Source organism: Bombina bombina, chromosome 7 (assembly GCF_027579735.1).
Source record: "Bombina bombina isolate aBomBom1 chromosome 7, aBomBom1.pri, whole genome shotgun sequence".
NCBI lineage: Eukaryota > Metazoa > Chordata > Amphibia > Anura > Bombinatoridae > Bombina > Bombina bombina.
Window position 1 is genome coordinate 500,752,590 of NC_069505.1, and position 16,680 is coordinate 500,769,269.

Sequence of the window (16,680 nt, forward strand, 5' to 3'; positions counted from 1 at the left end):
TTAAATACACCTAAATTAAAGTTAAAATATAGTAACTACCTTAAAATAAATACAAACTTACCAGTGAAACAAAATTAAAACCTTAGCTTAAAATAAAAAAATACCTAACATAACTTGTTCTAAAAATATAAATAATAAAAACAAAAACCTACATTACCAAAAAAAAAACTAAAAACCTAACACTACTAAAAATAATAAAACCTAACATTAGCCAAAAAAAACAACTACCATGCCAAAAAAAAACTAGAATTACAACAAATATAAACAGCTACCATTACAAAAAATAACAAACAAAATGATCCCTAATCTAAAAATAAACTACCAATAGCCCTTAAAAGGACCTACTGAGGGGCTTTGCCCCAAAGCTAACAGCTCTTTTACCAAAAAAACAACAATTACCCCCTAACATTAAAAAACCCCATCCCCCCAAAATAAAAAACGTAACTTAAAAAAAAACCTAATCTACCCATTGCCCCAAAAAGGGCATTTGGGTGGGCATTGCCCTTAAAAGGGCATTCAGATCTTTTTCTGCCCATAAAAAAACCCCTAATCTTAAAAAAACACCCCCCAAAAAAAACTAACACTAACCCCAAAATTGGTACTCACCAATGATGAAGGGTGGTGCTCCATCTTCATCCTGAATGGGGATCCATCTTCATCCATCTGCGGAGCATCTTCTACAATCTTCATCCAGGCCACGATTCATCTTCTAGCTTTGACATTGCCATCGGTGGTCCTGTTCATCCGCGTGACACGGAGCTCCTCTTCATACGGTCTCCAGCCACACACTGAAGATTGAATGCAAGGTACCCCTTTTATATGGGGGTACCCTAGCATTCCTATTGGCTGATAAATTCAAATCAGCCAATAGGATGCAAGCATCTATTATCCTATTGGCTGATTTGAATCAGCATTTATGATTTATTTTATATGAGAAACATTGCATAAATAAAAATACATTTTATTAAAATAACCAATAATCTGTGTGTTGTTGCAGATAGAAGACACATTTCCAGAGCTGATGAAATACATCCCAGGGCCACACAAAAAGATCATAGATGTATCAGAAGAACTGGTTAAATGTATACAAAAGAGAGTGGAGATCAATCAAGCATCATTAGATCCTACTTGCCCCAGGGATTATATTGATTGTTTCCTTATCAAGATGGAGCAGGTAATCAAATCTAAGGAGTATGGGGAGATGGTATATGAAGCAATAGGAGGAGTTCTAGGAAGAGTTTATATGAATCCATAGGAGTTATTGGGAGGGTTATGTAGAGAAATTGGAGAAGTTATAGGGAGAGTTATATGATGCAATAGGAAGAGTTATAGGGAGGGTTATATGGAGCAATAGGATGAGTTATAGGGAGGGTTATATGGAGCAATAGGATGAGTTATAGGGGGAGGGTTATAGGAGGAGTTAATGGGAGGGTTATATGGAGCAGTAGGAGCAGTTATAAGGAGAGGTTATATGGAGTAATAGTCAGTTATATGGAACAATAGGAGGAATTATAGAGATGGTTTTATGACTTAATATGAGAAGTTATAGGGAGGTTCATATGGAGCAGTAGGAGGAGTTATGGGAAGGGTTATAAGGTGCAGCCATATGGATGGATACATTTAAATATTATTATTAGAATGGAGAAAATGTTTAAGGAAATAATTGTATATAAACAAAAAATCTCCACATTGAAGATTATGTAAAAGTGAAAAATTGGTATTTATTAAAGGGACACCAAAGTCAAAATGGAACTTTCATGATTCAGAACTTTCCAATTTTTCTCCATTATCAAATTGTTATAGTCACATTACCTGAGACGCCATCTCCTACTGAGCATGTGCAAGAGTTTACAGTATATTTGTATATGAGTCTGTGATTGGATGAACTCTTAAATAAATAACTTGGGCACTAGCAGAAGGCAGCATCCTGTTACAGGTATAATCCAATAACTTCTGTATTATTGTTTGTATATGAATTAGGATATTCTTTGTGTTCTGTACAGGAAAAACGCAATCCTAACACAGAGTTCACCATGAAAAATCTCTTGATATCGGTTCACAATCTACTTCTTGGTGCTACAGGTAGCGTTGGTATCACACTGAGGCACGCGCTCTTAATATTAGGGTCGTATCCTGAGATGCAAGGTAGGTTAATGTTTATAAGAGCCCTAAAACTTGTCAGCTATAAATAGAATCTTATAACAGACATATGTTATGATAACTTTTGATTCCTTTTAAAGTGAATGTAAATGTTGATGCTAAAAATTCAATTAAAAACAGGGGCACTTTAATTCATTAAAATTTACATTTCACTCGTTGTGAAGAAATACTTACCTTTTAAACTTGACAGCAGCTCCAGCTTCCTCCGGTCGTTGCAAGTCATTTCTGATGTCAGAAATGATGGATAGGTCATCCTCCAATCACAGCTTCCCCCCCGGGGGAATCAGTGTCTGATTCAACGCCGTGATTGGAGGAAGCCGGATTCCTCATTTTAGACACAGGAAGAGGCTTTGCGACGGGCGGAGGAAGCTGGAGCTGCTGCGAAGATTAAAAGTAAGTATTTTTTCACATCAAGAGTGAAATGTAAATTTTGATGACTTAAAGTGCCCCTGTTTTTAATCAAATTTTTAAAAACCGGGCACTTTAGCCTCAAAATTTACATTCACTTTAAGTTAAACAGATTTAACTTAAAGGGACATGAACCCCAAAAATTTTATTTCATGACTCGGATAGAACCTATAATGTTAAACAACGTTCCATTTTAGTTCTATTATTCATTTTGCTTCATTCTCTTGGTATTCATTATTGAAGGAGCAGCCATGCACTACTGGAAGTAACTGAGCACATTGGTGTTACATAGGCTTTGGCCTACTTTTTCTATATATCCTACTCCATTTTCTAAGATATGCCTGGCTCATAGCTTTGTCTATAAAGAACCCATGTGACATGAAAAGTAGCAAAAAGAGAAATTAAATCTCTCCTATGTTCTTTGTTTTCTGTTATCTGTTTTTTTGTCCTGTCTCAGCTAGTGATGTAGTGTGGTGTGAGTAAAAATGACCAATTGCATATATTTCTCTTATCAAGAAATATTTCTAGTCTGAGGGGTTAATTTATTAATGTGCAAGCGGACATGGGGGCCCATCTATCAAGCTCCGAATGGAGTTTGACGCCCGTGTTTCTGGGGCGCTGCTCCATAACCCTGTCCGTCTGCTCTGAGCAGGCGGACAGACATCGCCGGAATTCAACCCGATCAAGTACGATTGGGTTGATTGACACCCCTTGTGAGCTGCTGGTGCAATGCTGAATAGAGAGAGCGTATTGCTCTCTGCATTCAGCGATATCTGTCAGACCTGATCCGCACTGTCGGATCAGGTCCGACAGACATTTGTTAAATATGCCCCATGATACGATGTAGCGTATCATGTCCGCCGCACATCGATAAATGCCGACAGCATACGCTGTTGGCATTTATCATTGCACCAGTAGTTCTTGTGAACTGCTGGTGCAATGCCACCCCCTGCAGATTGGGTGTCAATCAACCCGATCGTATTCGATCGGGTTGATTTCTGTCTGTGGCCTCAGAGCCGTCAGACAAGTTATGGAGCAGCAGTCTTTAGACCGCTGCATCATAACTTCTGTTTCAAGCGAGCCTGAAGGCTCGCCGGAAACACGGGGCATCAAGCTCTGTACGGAGCTTGATAAATTGACCCCATAATCTTGAAAGAAAAATGCAAGAAAAATAATAATTTGAACTTGTTTTGCTGCTGCCCTTTTATACACGACAGAGAACCCGTTGCAAGCCTCTTCATATGTCAAAAATGACAATTCCGGCTTCCTCCAATCACGGCGTTGCCTCAGGCAATGATTCCCCTGGAGGGGAAGTCGTGATTGGAGGATGCCGTATTCGTCATTGCTGATGTATAAAGTGACGAGCGGCAAGAGGGGGAAATCGCTGGAGCGGCTTTCAAGATTAAAAGGTAATTATTTTAACAAAACGAGTGAATGTAGTTTGATGAATGAAAGTGCCCCTGTTTTTAATAGGGTTTTTAAAAGTGCTTTGCCGAGATTGGAATAATTATTTGTAATCCCTTTGCGTAAAAGGTTGTATTGACTTCCAGAGCTGTAGGAGTGCAGGTCTTGATAGAGTGGTTAAGGAATGCCAAAAAATTAAATATTAATTGATATTTAAAAAATATCATTGCAGTAGTGGTCTTTATGCCTGAAAAGACTAAAATATCTAGTATTGAATGCTCTTTGGTTTTGTGAGATTACCTAAGAAGTCTTGTCAATACTGCAAGGCCTCTCAAAAAAAGGCAAATTTTAATTTGGGAGTAGTAATGGGTGAATGTTTCTAAAAATTCGAAATTTATAAAGAATTTTGATACATTCGTTCCTTTGTTCGAATCGAATTTCGAATGTTTATATAACATTCTAACATTCTATTTTCGAATTTTTGTTTTCGAATTTTTCAAAAAAAATTGAAAATATTCATTCGAATAATAGAATGATTAGCTATGTATTCATTCAATTTTGAAATGTAATATTTGAATGTGACAGTATTTCTAGCCTACAACTGTGTTTAATAAATGTAATATTCGAATTTGAATGCTACATTCAAATTCGAAATAGTATTTCTAGTTTACAACTGTGTTTAATATATGTGATATTCGATTCAAATGTAATATTCAATTCGAATGTGACATTCGAATTCGAAATAGTATTTCTAGTTTAATACTGTGTTTTATAAATGTAATATTCGAATTTGAATGTGACATTCGAATGTGACATTCAATATTTGAATGTGACATTCGAATTCGAATGTGACATTCGAAAACTGTATATAACATTCGAAAATCTAATTTTTAAGAATATTCGTTCTTATCAACATTCTATTATGTAAATCAAATTTCTACAATAACATTTGTTCTAACATTCGATTTCGAATATAAACACATTCGGCCATCCCTACTTGGGAGTTGTTTATCTTGCTATGCATGGTTGTAAATGTGAAAGAGAGACACATGCAATTATTCATTATAATTATTTTATCATTTATATTAATATTAATCATTAATGCTAAAAACAAAATAAGATTTTGTGTCATTTCTCTCCATGTCAGCAAATTTTTGATTATAGGGCCATTAGTCATCATATTGCAAAATGTTGACCTAAAATATTCTACATGACAGGAAAACTTCATGAGGAAATTGACCAGGTGATCGGAAGAAACAGACTTCCACTGCTGTCTGACCGGAGCCAAATGCCTTATACAGAAGCCGTGATCAATGAAGTCCAGAGATTTGTTGATCTTGTTCCACTAAATGTCACACATTCAGTGACAAAAGACATCCAGTTTCAAGGATATACTATCCCCAAGGTAAAATTTATGCCAAACATATACCTGGGTTTCCATATATTTATTAAAATCTAATATTTTTTATGTTTTAATAAGGAGTAGTTACATAGTGTGACCTAGTTAAATTATTTATCACTTAATTCCATATAATCCAATATTTTACATAAAAAATATCCTTCTATCTGACTCTACACATTACTTAGACATTTTTTTTTTTAGAGCTGTTCCAAAAATCGCAAGGGGTAAATTAAACCAATAGTCATAAAGGCAGTGGACAGTTATATAGTCAGCAAGTCCACATACCTGGAAGAGATTTAAATAGAAACCTTTAAGCCTACATATAAATGGCAAGACTGGCCAGAAATGTCCCTACACAATATAGTTTTATAGCCAGTATTAGCACATTTATATGCAGGTATAGAGACACCACTCACAACTAAAAAAATATGAAGCTAATTAGCTCAGATAGATAGACAGATATTTTCAAATACTATCAAATCCAGTGCTTTTACTGTCATATTTCACCAGTAAACATACATAATCTTGGTATTGGACCCTTTGGTTAAGTCTTTAAAAGGTTTAGACACAAATATAAGGTGAACAAAAACTGTTTGCCGAGATAGATACAGTTGGCCATATTGGACACATCACCTGGAGACTAGTTACTTGCACACCAAACTTTAATGCAGGAGAAGTACTATATATATATACACATACACTTATATAGATCTGTAGCTATAGTTTATAATTAGTATATACTACATATATATATATATATATATATATATATATATATATATATATATATATATATATATATAAAGTAATGAAGAGTGCACTCACCAGGACTTTTCAAAGTTTTATTCCAATTATGTGAACGTTTTCGGGGGATTAGCCCCTTCCTCAGACATACAAAATACAATCATATTGTATTTTGTATGTCTGAGGAAGGGGCTAATCCCCCGAAAACGTTCACATAATTGGAATAAAACTTTGAAAAGTCCTGGTGAGTGCACTCTTCATTACTTTCTATTTACCTATCTGCTGCACCCTGGGCATGTGATTTGGATTTCTGGAGTGCTTGTCTACTTTGAACTTTATATATATATATATATATATATATATATATATATATATATATATATATATATATACAGTATATATATATATATATATATATATATATATACACACACTTATATAGATCTGTAGCTATAGTTTATAATTAGTATATATATATATATATATATACACACACACTTATATAGATATGTAGCTTATAATTAGTATATACTATACATATACAGTATATATATATATATATATATATATATATATATACATAACAAAAAAAGTACATTTTCTCCTGTGGTATTTTAAGTAGTCTTAACGCATCTTCGGCTATAGCGCAGTTGTCCTAATAAACGTTCAGGTTAGTGCTCCCATAAGAGATGTCTATGGGGAAAGTTTGCAAGGTCACAATATCCGAACCTCCAGATGATTGCGCGGCTGAGTCTTTCACTTGCTAACTAACATTTTACTTTCAACTTGTAAAACCAACAGTGTTAGCGCTCGACAGTGCTAACATTTTTGCGCTCCATCTGTAATCCAGCCCAGAGTTGGCAATAATATTTCGAAGAGGCTGGTATTTTACATGCAATCACTAATACAAAGGGCAGTTATATTGTCTGTTATATTACATGCAGAATGTAGTTATATAGTTTCCTAAATATAAGTGCAGATTTTTACTTAGCCAGAAATTAGATAATGTATACACCAACACTTAAAATATTAGATCCATATGTGCTAGGCGTTGGAGATGCTGACGGTAATTATTGAGGTTATTACATAGTAACATAGTAGATGAGGTTGAAAAAAGACCGAAATCAATCAAGTTTAACCAATATTGTAGGACAAAGTCCCCCCACAGTGTTCGTCACAGACAATTTGGCCTGCCGGGTGGCGTCTTGAAGTTACTGGGTATCATTGTGACTTAGTGGAGGCAATGTAATACTGTGCCATTTTAAAAAAAAATCTAGTATTTATAAATGTAACTGAAGATATCTAAAGCACAAATTCATTGCACAAATTAACATAAATTGATTTAATAATAATTTGAGCAAAAAACTTAATATGAGCTAATTTAGCTTAAACCTTAAAGGGACAGTTTACTCAAAAATTTTCTCCCCTTTAATTTGTTCCCAATGATCCACTTTTTCTGCTGGAGTGTATTAAATTGTTTACAAGTAGCTCCTTTACCCTTATATTGGCATTTGAAATTGTTGATTTAGCATGTTGTATCCCCACCTATTCTGAAAGTTTGTGGCCGCGCGTACCAGCTATAGATAAGCTTTGTAAACACAGCCAGCAGAAGAAATTACAATCCCAGTAGGATATAGCAGAGATAAGGTAATAAAATGTTGATTTTTCCATTGTTCTCTCAAAGTACTGGTGATTGTTTTAAGGACAGATATAAGATAAAGAAGCAGGTATATGTGCACAATGTGATACAGTAATGAGATCTAATTATACCTACAAGCTCAACCCATTTTATTAGGTTGTGGCTTCAAAACACAAAATCAGAGCTTTAATATACAAAAATAAGCCTTAAAAAGCAAATCTCATACATTTTATACTCTGCAGCTGGTAAAAAAAGTACATTAAGGGAAAAACTATTTTACAGTATACTGTCTCTTTAATAATGGCTTACATTTTAGCTGGGTGGTCAATAAAATCAGCCAGGGTGTGTGCCCATAAATAAATCCTGGGGAGAACACAGCCTCAAAACGTGTCACTGCACTTACAAAAATATCTTTGTTAGACAATGTAATAGCTCAGTACGGTCAGTAGAATGATCAGTTGTATAGGTAGAGGTATTAGCAACTGGAATAATAAGGTTCTTTACAGATCACTAGTAAGATCTCATCCTGAGTATAGTATGCAGTTCAGGCAAAGAGGCGGATTAATCATGTGTCGGGTGGATATGATCCGCTGCAGCGGATCATGTCTGCCCGACATCGATAAATGGTGACAGCATACGCTGTCGGCATTTATCATTGCACAAGCATTTTGTGTGAAATGTTTGTGCAATGCCGTCCCTGCACATTCGCTAACCGGAGGTGTCACTCATCCTGATTGGATTGCTGTCCGCCACCTCAGAGGTGGCAGACGAGTTAAAGAGCAGCGGTCTTAAGACCGCTACTTCCTAACCAGGGGTCAAGTCCTACAAAAAAAAGTGTGGGAACTCCCCTCCCCGCATGCAATTAATATTGTTTTATATACACACACACACACTGTATTTATATGTATATAATATGTACACTTTGGTCAATGAAACCAAGTTAAAACCAATGAAGGGTTGAATGGTTGCCTTTGGGCCTGAGACTCCTCCTCTGTCACAGAGTCTCACCCACTTAAGGTGCAATAGTCCTCTTTCTGCTGAGGGGAACTAAATTACCCCAAACAAGTCACACAGAAATGTAAGCACCATGTGTTCCACACATTGCAGGGTGATCACACAGCAGGACCACTGACAGGCTCGCAATTAGTGTTATGTAGGAAGTGCTACTGCACATTACTAGAAGATCTCACTATCCCTCTAATCAGACTGTGCTCCAGCTACTCCTACCAGCAGCAGCAGTGTTTACTGAACCAGTTCTGTTCTCTGTCCAGGGGGAACTTAGTTCCCCTTGCAAAAATAGTGCAGGAACTCCGTTCCCATGCGTTCCCGCTCAACTTGACCCCTGTTCTTAACTTATGTTTCAGCGGAACCTGAAACTATGGGGGCACATTGCAACATCCGCTGCTTGATAAATATACCCCCATATCTCTAAAAGGATATAAACAAATTGTAATATGTTCAAAAGAGGACCACTAAATGTTTCAAGGTCTAACAAAATAAAACTTACATAGAAAGACTCAATGACCTTCATTTGTATAGCTTAGAGGAGAAGGTGAGAGAGGGGATACGATGCAAACCTTAAAGTATAATAGGGGACTTAACAATACTGAAGCTGAAAGTATTTTTATTTATTTTTTCCAAAAAGACCAACAGCAGATCAAGGGGTCATGACCTCTCCTGCTGAATGTAGCAGGTACAAGAGTAATTAGCGGACGGTCGTCTTTATAGACAGGGTGGTTAATTCATGAAATAAACATCCATTAAAGGTGGTTAAGAAAGACAAACTGTAGGGGACTTCAAGAATGCCTGGGATAATCATACTAATTATTTAAGCCTATACTTTATAGGGAACACATGCAGAGTTGTTGGGCCTATGGTTCTTATCTGTTATGAAAATGTATGTTTATGTTTCTATCTGTGTTTGGTCTAATATATTTTGCTTATGAACTAGAGGAATTTTTCAGAAATTTAAAGCTAATATTTGTTTCTTGAAACAAAAAAAATGCCCAAAACATTATTTTCTTTAATGTTCAAACTACAAAAGAATCAAGTGTTTTCTGATAAGTAGCTAAAGTTCAATTTTAAATTCCTTTTTAAGGGCACTGATGTCTACCCATTGCTCTGTACTGTTCACCGTGATCCCAACCAATTCTCTACACCGTACAAATTCAACCCCAACCACTTCCTAGATGAGAATGGTCAATTCAAGAAGAATGAAGCTATGATGGCTTTTTCTGCAGGTAATGACCTTCATCAGGATATCTATCTACTGTAGAGAACTGATGGCTTTTTATTTTATTCACTATGGTCATCATAAAGCTTCTAGCAAATAACTTTATTGTATTTCTACAGGGAAGCGGAGATGTCCCGGGGAGGGCCTCACAATCATAGAACTGTTTCTATTCCTCACCATCATCCTGCAAAGCTTCACCTTAACCTCAGAGAGAAAGATTACTGATGACGATATTGCCTCTAAATTAACTGGATTTCTACATCACCTCATGGATGTTAAATTCTCCTTTACTGCTCGATAATATTTTTTTCAACTTACAAAATGTATTTGAAAAGTTTGCCTATGAATGTTATTTTACTTTGTTGATGTCTATGTTCATCACTAATGTATGTAACTATTGTGGTAAGGTCACTGGAAGAACAGTCTCAATGGCGTGGTAACTGTATTTTCAAACAGTTTTATTCAGAGAAAAACAAACACCTAGATTACGAGTTTTGCGTTAACAGGGGTGCGGTGCTAACGAGCAGTTTTCCCTCACCTCTCACCTACAGACAACGCTGGTATTACGGGTTTTTACACACCCGGCGTTAGCCGCAGAAAAGTGAGCGGAGAGCAAAATTTTGCTCCACATCTCACCTCAATACCAGCGCTGCTTACGGTAGCGGTGAGCTGGCAAAACGTGCTCATGCACGATTTCCCCATAGGAATCAATGGGGGAGAGCCGGCTGAAAAAAACCTAACACCTGCAAAAAAGCAGCGTTCAGCTCTTAACACATCCCCATTAATTCCTATGGGGAAACATTTTTATGTCTACACCTAACACCCTAACATGAACCCCGAGTCTAAACACCCCTAATATTACACTTATTAACCCCTAATTCAATTAGATCTTAAAAATTGGGCAAAGTTACCGCTGTCACTGCGGCAAAAATTAATTTGATAAAAATGATTATATTACCCAAATTGCTGTACATAATGCAAAATATCCCAATCCCCCTAACAAAACTAGATCTTAAATGCTTGGATAGTTCTATCAGGCTGTTTGTATGGGGGACGGGTAAGAAACGAATTACCTTACAGAAATTTTCGCATCCCAGACAATGTGGAGGTTTAGCACTTCCCAGCTTTTCGACCTATAATAAAATATGTTTGGCAAAGGTTGCCATGGATTGGCTTACTGGAGGGTCGCATGTTGCTTCTATCGAAATAGAGCAAAAATTGGTCACTCCGTTCAACCTGGTGGCTCTATTACACTGTCCTATTAAGGATATACCGCACAAGATTAAAATTAAATCTACAATATTCCACATTATTAAAGCATGGCAGTTTATTAGGTCCTCTATGAAGGACAGCCCACTAATTTCAGAATCTGTACCTATTGTAGGGAATCCGTGTTTTATTCCGGGTATCAGGAACAATTTATTTAGTAGATGGACTACGTCGGGTCTGCAGTACCTATTACAATTTAGGGATCCAGAAACTACTGGGGTATATACTTTCGCAGCCTTAAGAACTCGCTACCAGCTTAAAAATACAGATTTTTATGCCTATTTACAGGTGCGGCACTGGTACACTGAGACCATCAAAGACCCTGCTAGAGAACATTTACACCCAGGTATTAAAATGGGCCTTGCCCTGTTTAAGGCAGGCAAACACGCCATCAGCTATTGGTATAGGATGGTGCTTCTCGAGATCGGGGAAGCGAATTTATTAGATATTTACTCAAAATGGAGTAGAGATATTCAAACTCTAGATCCCGATAAAATAAAACACAGTACAATTCTGGTGGAACATGCTACCTTATCTGCGTCTTGGCGAGAGTCACACTTCAAAGTCATAAATCGTATTAATATAACCCCGGCTAGCCTAAATAGATGGTTTGGGAATTCACTGCATTTGTGCCCTCGCTGTAGCTCTTTAGATGCCGACCTGGTCCATATGATTTGGAGATGTGCAAAGATTCAACAATTTTGGCGAAGAATCCAATTCTGGCTGAATAGGGTACTCTCTATCCAGATAGTATTGGAACTGCAACATATAATTTTCCTAATAGATCGGAGTGATCTTGTGGAATATGTCCCCAATATCGATTATATAAACACAGTAATTTTGGGAGGGAGATATCTCATTCTGAAAAACTGGAAATCTACAAGGGCACCAACAATTAATAACCTAACCTTATTGCACTCCCAATACATATTAGAACAACTTGACAGCCTTAACACTGGAACAGATTTGAATGTAAGTGGTTAGAATTTATCAGAAGATATAGAAATAATATAGAAAGATAGTTGAAAACGCTAATTTATTTTTTTATTTTTTTTCTCTCTTCTTCTCTTTTTCTTTCCCGACTGACCGCCCCCCCCCACCCACATCCCAACAGGACTGTCCAATAGGACGTGTTTGGATATGGTTAGAACCTAACAGTCGATGTCACATCTGGTTTAATAAACTTTGATGCAGAAAGTGCTTGGTAGTAATTTTATGTTAATTAATGAAATATTATATTGAAAGGCTATTTGTGTGGCTTAGCTTCCTTAAAATCAGAGGTTTGCTTTCTTTGTTATATATAAAAATGTCTGCAACACTCTGTGATGTAACAGAATGAGGAGGCTCATGTGTCACTGTAGATCAATTGTTAGGACTACTATTATTTTGATGTATGGATCTCTACTGTGTGAACTCTGTTGACATTTGGTGATTGTTATGTAAACCTCAAATAAATAATAAATAATCATAAAAAAAAAAAAAAAAGGAATCAATGGGGGAGAGCCGGCTGAAAAAAACCTAACACCTGCAAAAAAGCAGCGTTCAGCTCTTAACACAGCCCCATTAATTCCTATGGGGAAAAAAAATTATGTCTACACCTAACACCCTAACATGAACCCCGAGTCTAAACACCCCTAATCTTACACTTATTAACCTCTAATCTGCCGCCCCCGACATCCCTGACACCTGCATAATATTATTAACCCCTAATCTGCCACTCCGGATACCGCCGCCACCTACATTATACTTCTGAACCCCTAATCTGCTGCCCCCAACATCGCCGACACCTACATTATATTTATTAACCCCTAATCTGCCGCCCCCAATGTCGCTGCCACCCACCTACACTTATTAACACCTAATCTGCTGCCCCCAACGTCGCCACCACTATAATAAAGTTCTTAACCCCTAAACCTAAGTCTAACCCTAACACCCCCTAACTTAAATATAATTTAAATAAATCTAAATAAAATAACTACAATTAACTAAGTTATTCCTATTTAAAACTAAATAATTACCTATAAAATAAACCCTAACATAGCAACAATATAACTAATAGTTACATTGTAGCTATCTCAGGGTTATTTTTATTTTACAGGCAACTTTGTATTTATTTTAACTAGGTACAATAGTTATTAAATCGTTATTAACTATTGAATAGCTACCTAGTTAAAATAAAGTCAAATTTACCTGTAAAATAAATTCTAACCTAAGTTACAATTACACCTAACACTACACTATAATTTAATTAATTACCTAAACTAAATACAATTAAATACAATTATCTAAAGTACGAAAAAAATCAAACACTAAATTACAGAAAATAATAAAATAATTACAAGTTTTTTAAACTAATTACACCTAATCTAATCCCTCTAATAAAATAAAAAGCCCCCCAAAATAATAAAAAGCCCTACCCTATACTAAATTACAAATAGCCCTTAAAAGGGCCTTTTGCGGGGCATTGCCCCAAAGTAATCAGCTCTTTTACCTGTAAAAAATATATTTCATAGTAAAATTCCTTAAACTGAGTAGGGAGATAACATGATTGTGCCTGCACACCAGATGGACACTCCCTTGCAAGTCCTGGGACTAGCATCCTGATTGGATGCTTAAATCCCCTTTATGATGAAATGTCAGGAGATTTTGAGGTAAAATATTTTTTCTTTTTTACATAGAGATGTTCCAGGCAACTTTTTACAGCTAAGCTTCACCATTTTTAAGTGCTTCAACATTTGTGTATCATGTATGTCCCTTTAAGCGTTGTTCACTGTGTTTAAAGGCACAAAAAATAAAAAAAGTTAAAATGCTTAAGAACTTAAGAACAGATCTTCTTTAACGTTTCTCACCTGTAACCTCTTTTTACATTGGAACACCTATTATCATGATATAGTCCAAAACAAAACTTGTTAGATAGTATGTCATGCGCAGTAGAGACTGTGCGAGGACAAACACACCTGGCCTTCAACAGACTGACCTGGCATCTGGGGGCCAGGGCCAACCAGGCAGGACAAGGGCGGGACTGGGCGTGGCAAGGACGGGCCAGACATGACGTGGGCGGGGCCGGGTGTGACATGGGCGGGGGAAGGTGGGCCGCGCAGACGGGAGAGAGAGAGTTCAAAAGAGGGGGGATAGAGAGATAGCAAAAGAGGGGGGATAGAGCGAGAGCAAAAGAGGGGGGATGGAGAGAGAGCAAAAGAGGGGGGATAGAGAGGGAGCAAAAGAGGGGGATAGAGAGAGCAAAAGAAAGGAGAGAGAGAGAGCAAAATAGGGGAGATAGAGAGAGCAAAAGAGAGGGGGGAGAAAGGGGAGAGAGAACAAAAGAGAGGGGAGAGAGAGCAAAAGAGAAGGGGACAGCACAAAAGAGGGGAGATAGAGAGTGCAAAAGAGAGCGGGGAAAGAGAGGGGGAGAGAGAGTAAAAGAGAGGGGAGTGAGAGAGAGAGAGCAAAATAGAGGGGGAGAGAGAGAGCAAAGAGAGGGGGAGAGAGAGAGCAAAAGAGAGGGAGGAGAGCACAAAAGAGAGGAGAGAGAGAGCACAAAAGAGAGGGGGGAAAATAGAGGGGAGATAGAGCAAAAGAGAGTGGGAGAGAGTGACCAAAAGAGAGTGGGAGAGAGAGAGCATAAGAGAGGGGGAGAGAGAGCAAAAGAGGGGGGAGAGAGAGCAAAAGAGAGGGGGGAAAGAGAGCAAAAGAAATGGGGGAAAGAGAGCAAAAGAGGGGGGAGAGAGCAAAAGAGGGGGATAGAGAGAGCAAAAGAGAGGGGGGAGAGAGAGCAAAAGAGAGGGGGAAAAGAGAGCAAAAGAAAGGAGAGAGAAAGCAAAAGAGAGGGGGGGGGAGAGAGCAAAAGAGAGGGGGAGAGAGAGCAAAAGAGAGGGGGGAGAGAGCAAGCAAAATAGGGAGGATAGAGAGAGCAAAAGAGGGGGGATAGAGAGCACAAAAGAGAGGGAGAGAGACAGCAAAAGAGAGGGGGGAGAGAGCAAAAGAAAGGGGGGAGAGAGAGAGAGCAAAAGAAAGGCGGGAGAGAGAGCAAAAGCGAGGGAGCAAAAGAGAGGGGGGAGAGAGACAGCAAAAGAGAGGGACGAGAAATAGCAAAAGATAGGGGGAGAGAGCAAAAGAAAGGTGGGGAGAGAGCAAAAGAGGGGGGATAAAGAGAGCAAAAGAGAGGGGGAGAGAGAGAGCAAAAGAGAGGGGGGAGAGTGAGAGAGAGCAAAAGAGAGGGGAGAGAAAGCAAAAGAGAGGGGAGAGAGAGCAAAAGAGAGGGGACAGAGAGAGCAAAATAGAGGGGGGGAAATAGAGAGCAAAAGAGAGGGGGCAGAGAGAGCAAAAGAGATTGGCGATAGAGAGAGAGCAAGTTGTGAAACCGCTGTGCTGTAAAAAATGGCCCGTGTACACGGGCTTTAGGACTAGTACAGTATAAAGTATTTTTTTTTCTACAGAAGTGAGAATAAGAAAATGTAATTTTTGTGATGAAGAGCAAATTCCATGCACTATGTATTCTGCATGTCCCCTCAAAAAAAATGTGAGCAATATGTGCAAAGAAATTGGGCTTTGCAATTTTTGACCAAGTGACTAAAATGTTAGAGCACATTTGAAGAGAAACAATATTAGCTATGTGCCTACCTTACAGTAAGCAAAGCACAGAAAAGTTACTCACTCATACACAAACACACAAACTCACTCATAAATACACACACATTAACACAAACGCACACACTCACACATACATACACACACAAAACAACACACTCATTCATACATATACAGATACTCTTATTCATACATACACCCAGTCCGTCCTATATATACACACACAACACACATTACTTTCACAGTAACAAAACACACACACTCATACATACACATTCTCATGAACGCACACACTCACACATACATACACACACAACACACTCATTCATACATATACACATACTCTTATTCATACATACACCCAGTCCCTCATATATACACACAAAACACACATTACTTACATAGTAACAAAACACACACATTCTCACGAAAATACACACTCACACATACATACACACACAACACACTTATTGACACATATACACATAGGGGTAGATTTAACAAAGGTGTAGCGAATCATGTCCGCTCGACCTCCCTAAATGCCGATAGCATACGTTGTCAGCATTTAACATTGCACAATAATTTTTGGTGAGACATTTTATTACTGCATTCTTGGCTCCGGGAGGCATATAGCTATAGTGTGGTCTTGCCACTGATGATGAGACTCGCAGTAAGTAACCCCTTAGTTTAAAAACAGTTAAGTGTTTAAAGCCAAAAAAGCTACTGCAAATCATCTATACCAGGCACCAGGGCCAGCCCAAGACATTTGTACCTACAAAGCCCTCACCAATGCTGCCCTACTCATCAACAAATATACTCCAGCCTGCCCCCTAA

The 16,680-nt window shown here is 37.7% G+C and overlaps 1 protein-coding gene across 3 annotated transcripts in view; it reads left to right on the plus strand.

The window, feature by feature from the left end:
• The window catches only part of LOC128666880 (cytochrome P450 2G1), an 80,841-nt gene extending 66,765 nt beyond the window's left edge, over nt 1-14,076 (plus strand). For all 3 annotated transcript variants that reach the window (XM_053721684.1, XM_053721686.1, XM_053721685.1), the window contains 5 exons: nt 998-1,174; nt 2,004-2,145; nt 5,190-5,377; nt 9,856-9,997; nt 10,110-14,076. In XM_053721684.1, the coding sequence (XP_053577659.1) occupies nt 998-1,174; nt 2,004-2,145; nt 5,190-5,377; nt 9,856-9,997; nt 10,110-10,291 (831 nt within the window). In that variant the 3' untranslated portion in view covers nt 10,292-14,076. The remainder of the gene's footprint in view (nt 1-997; nt 1,175-2,003; nt 2,146-5,189; nt 5,378-9,855; nt 9,998-10,109) is intronic.
• Nucleotides 14,077-16,680: the final 2,604 nt, after the last annotated feature.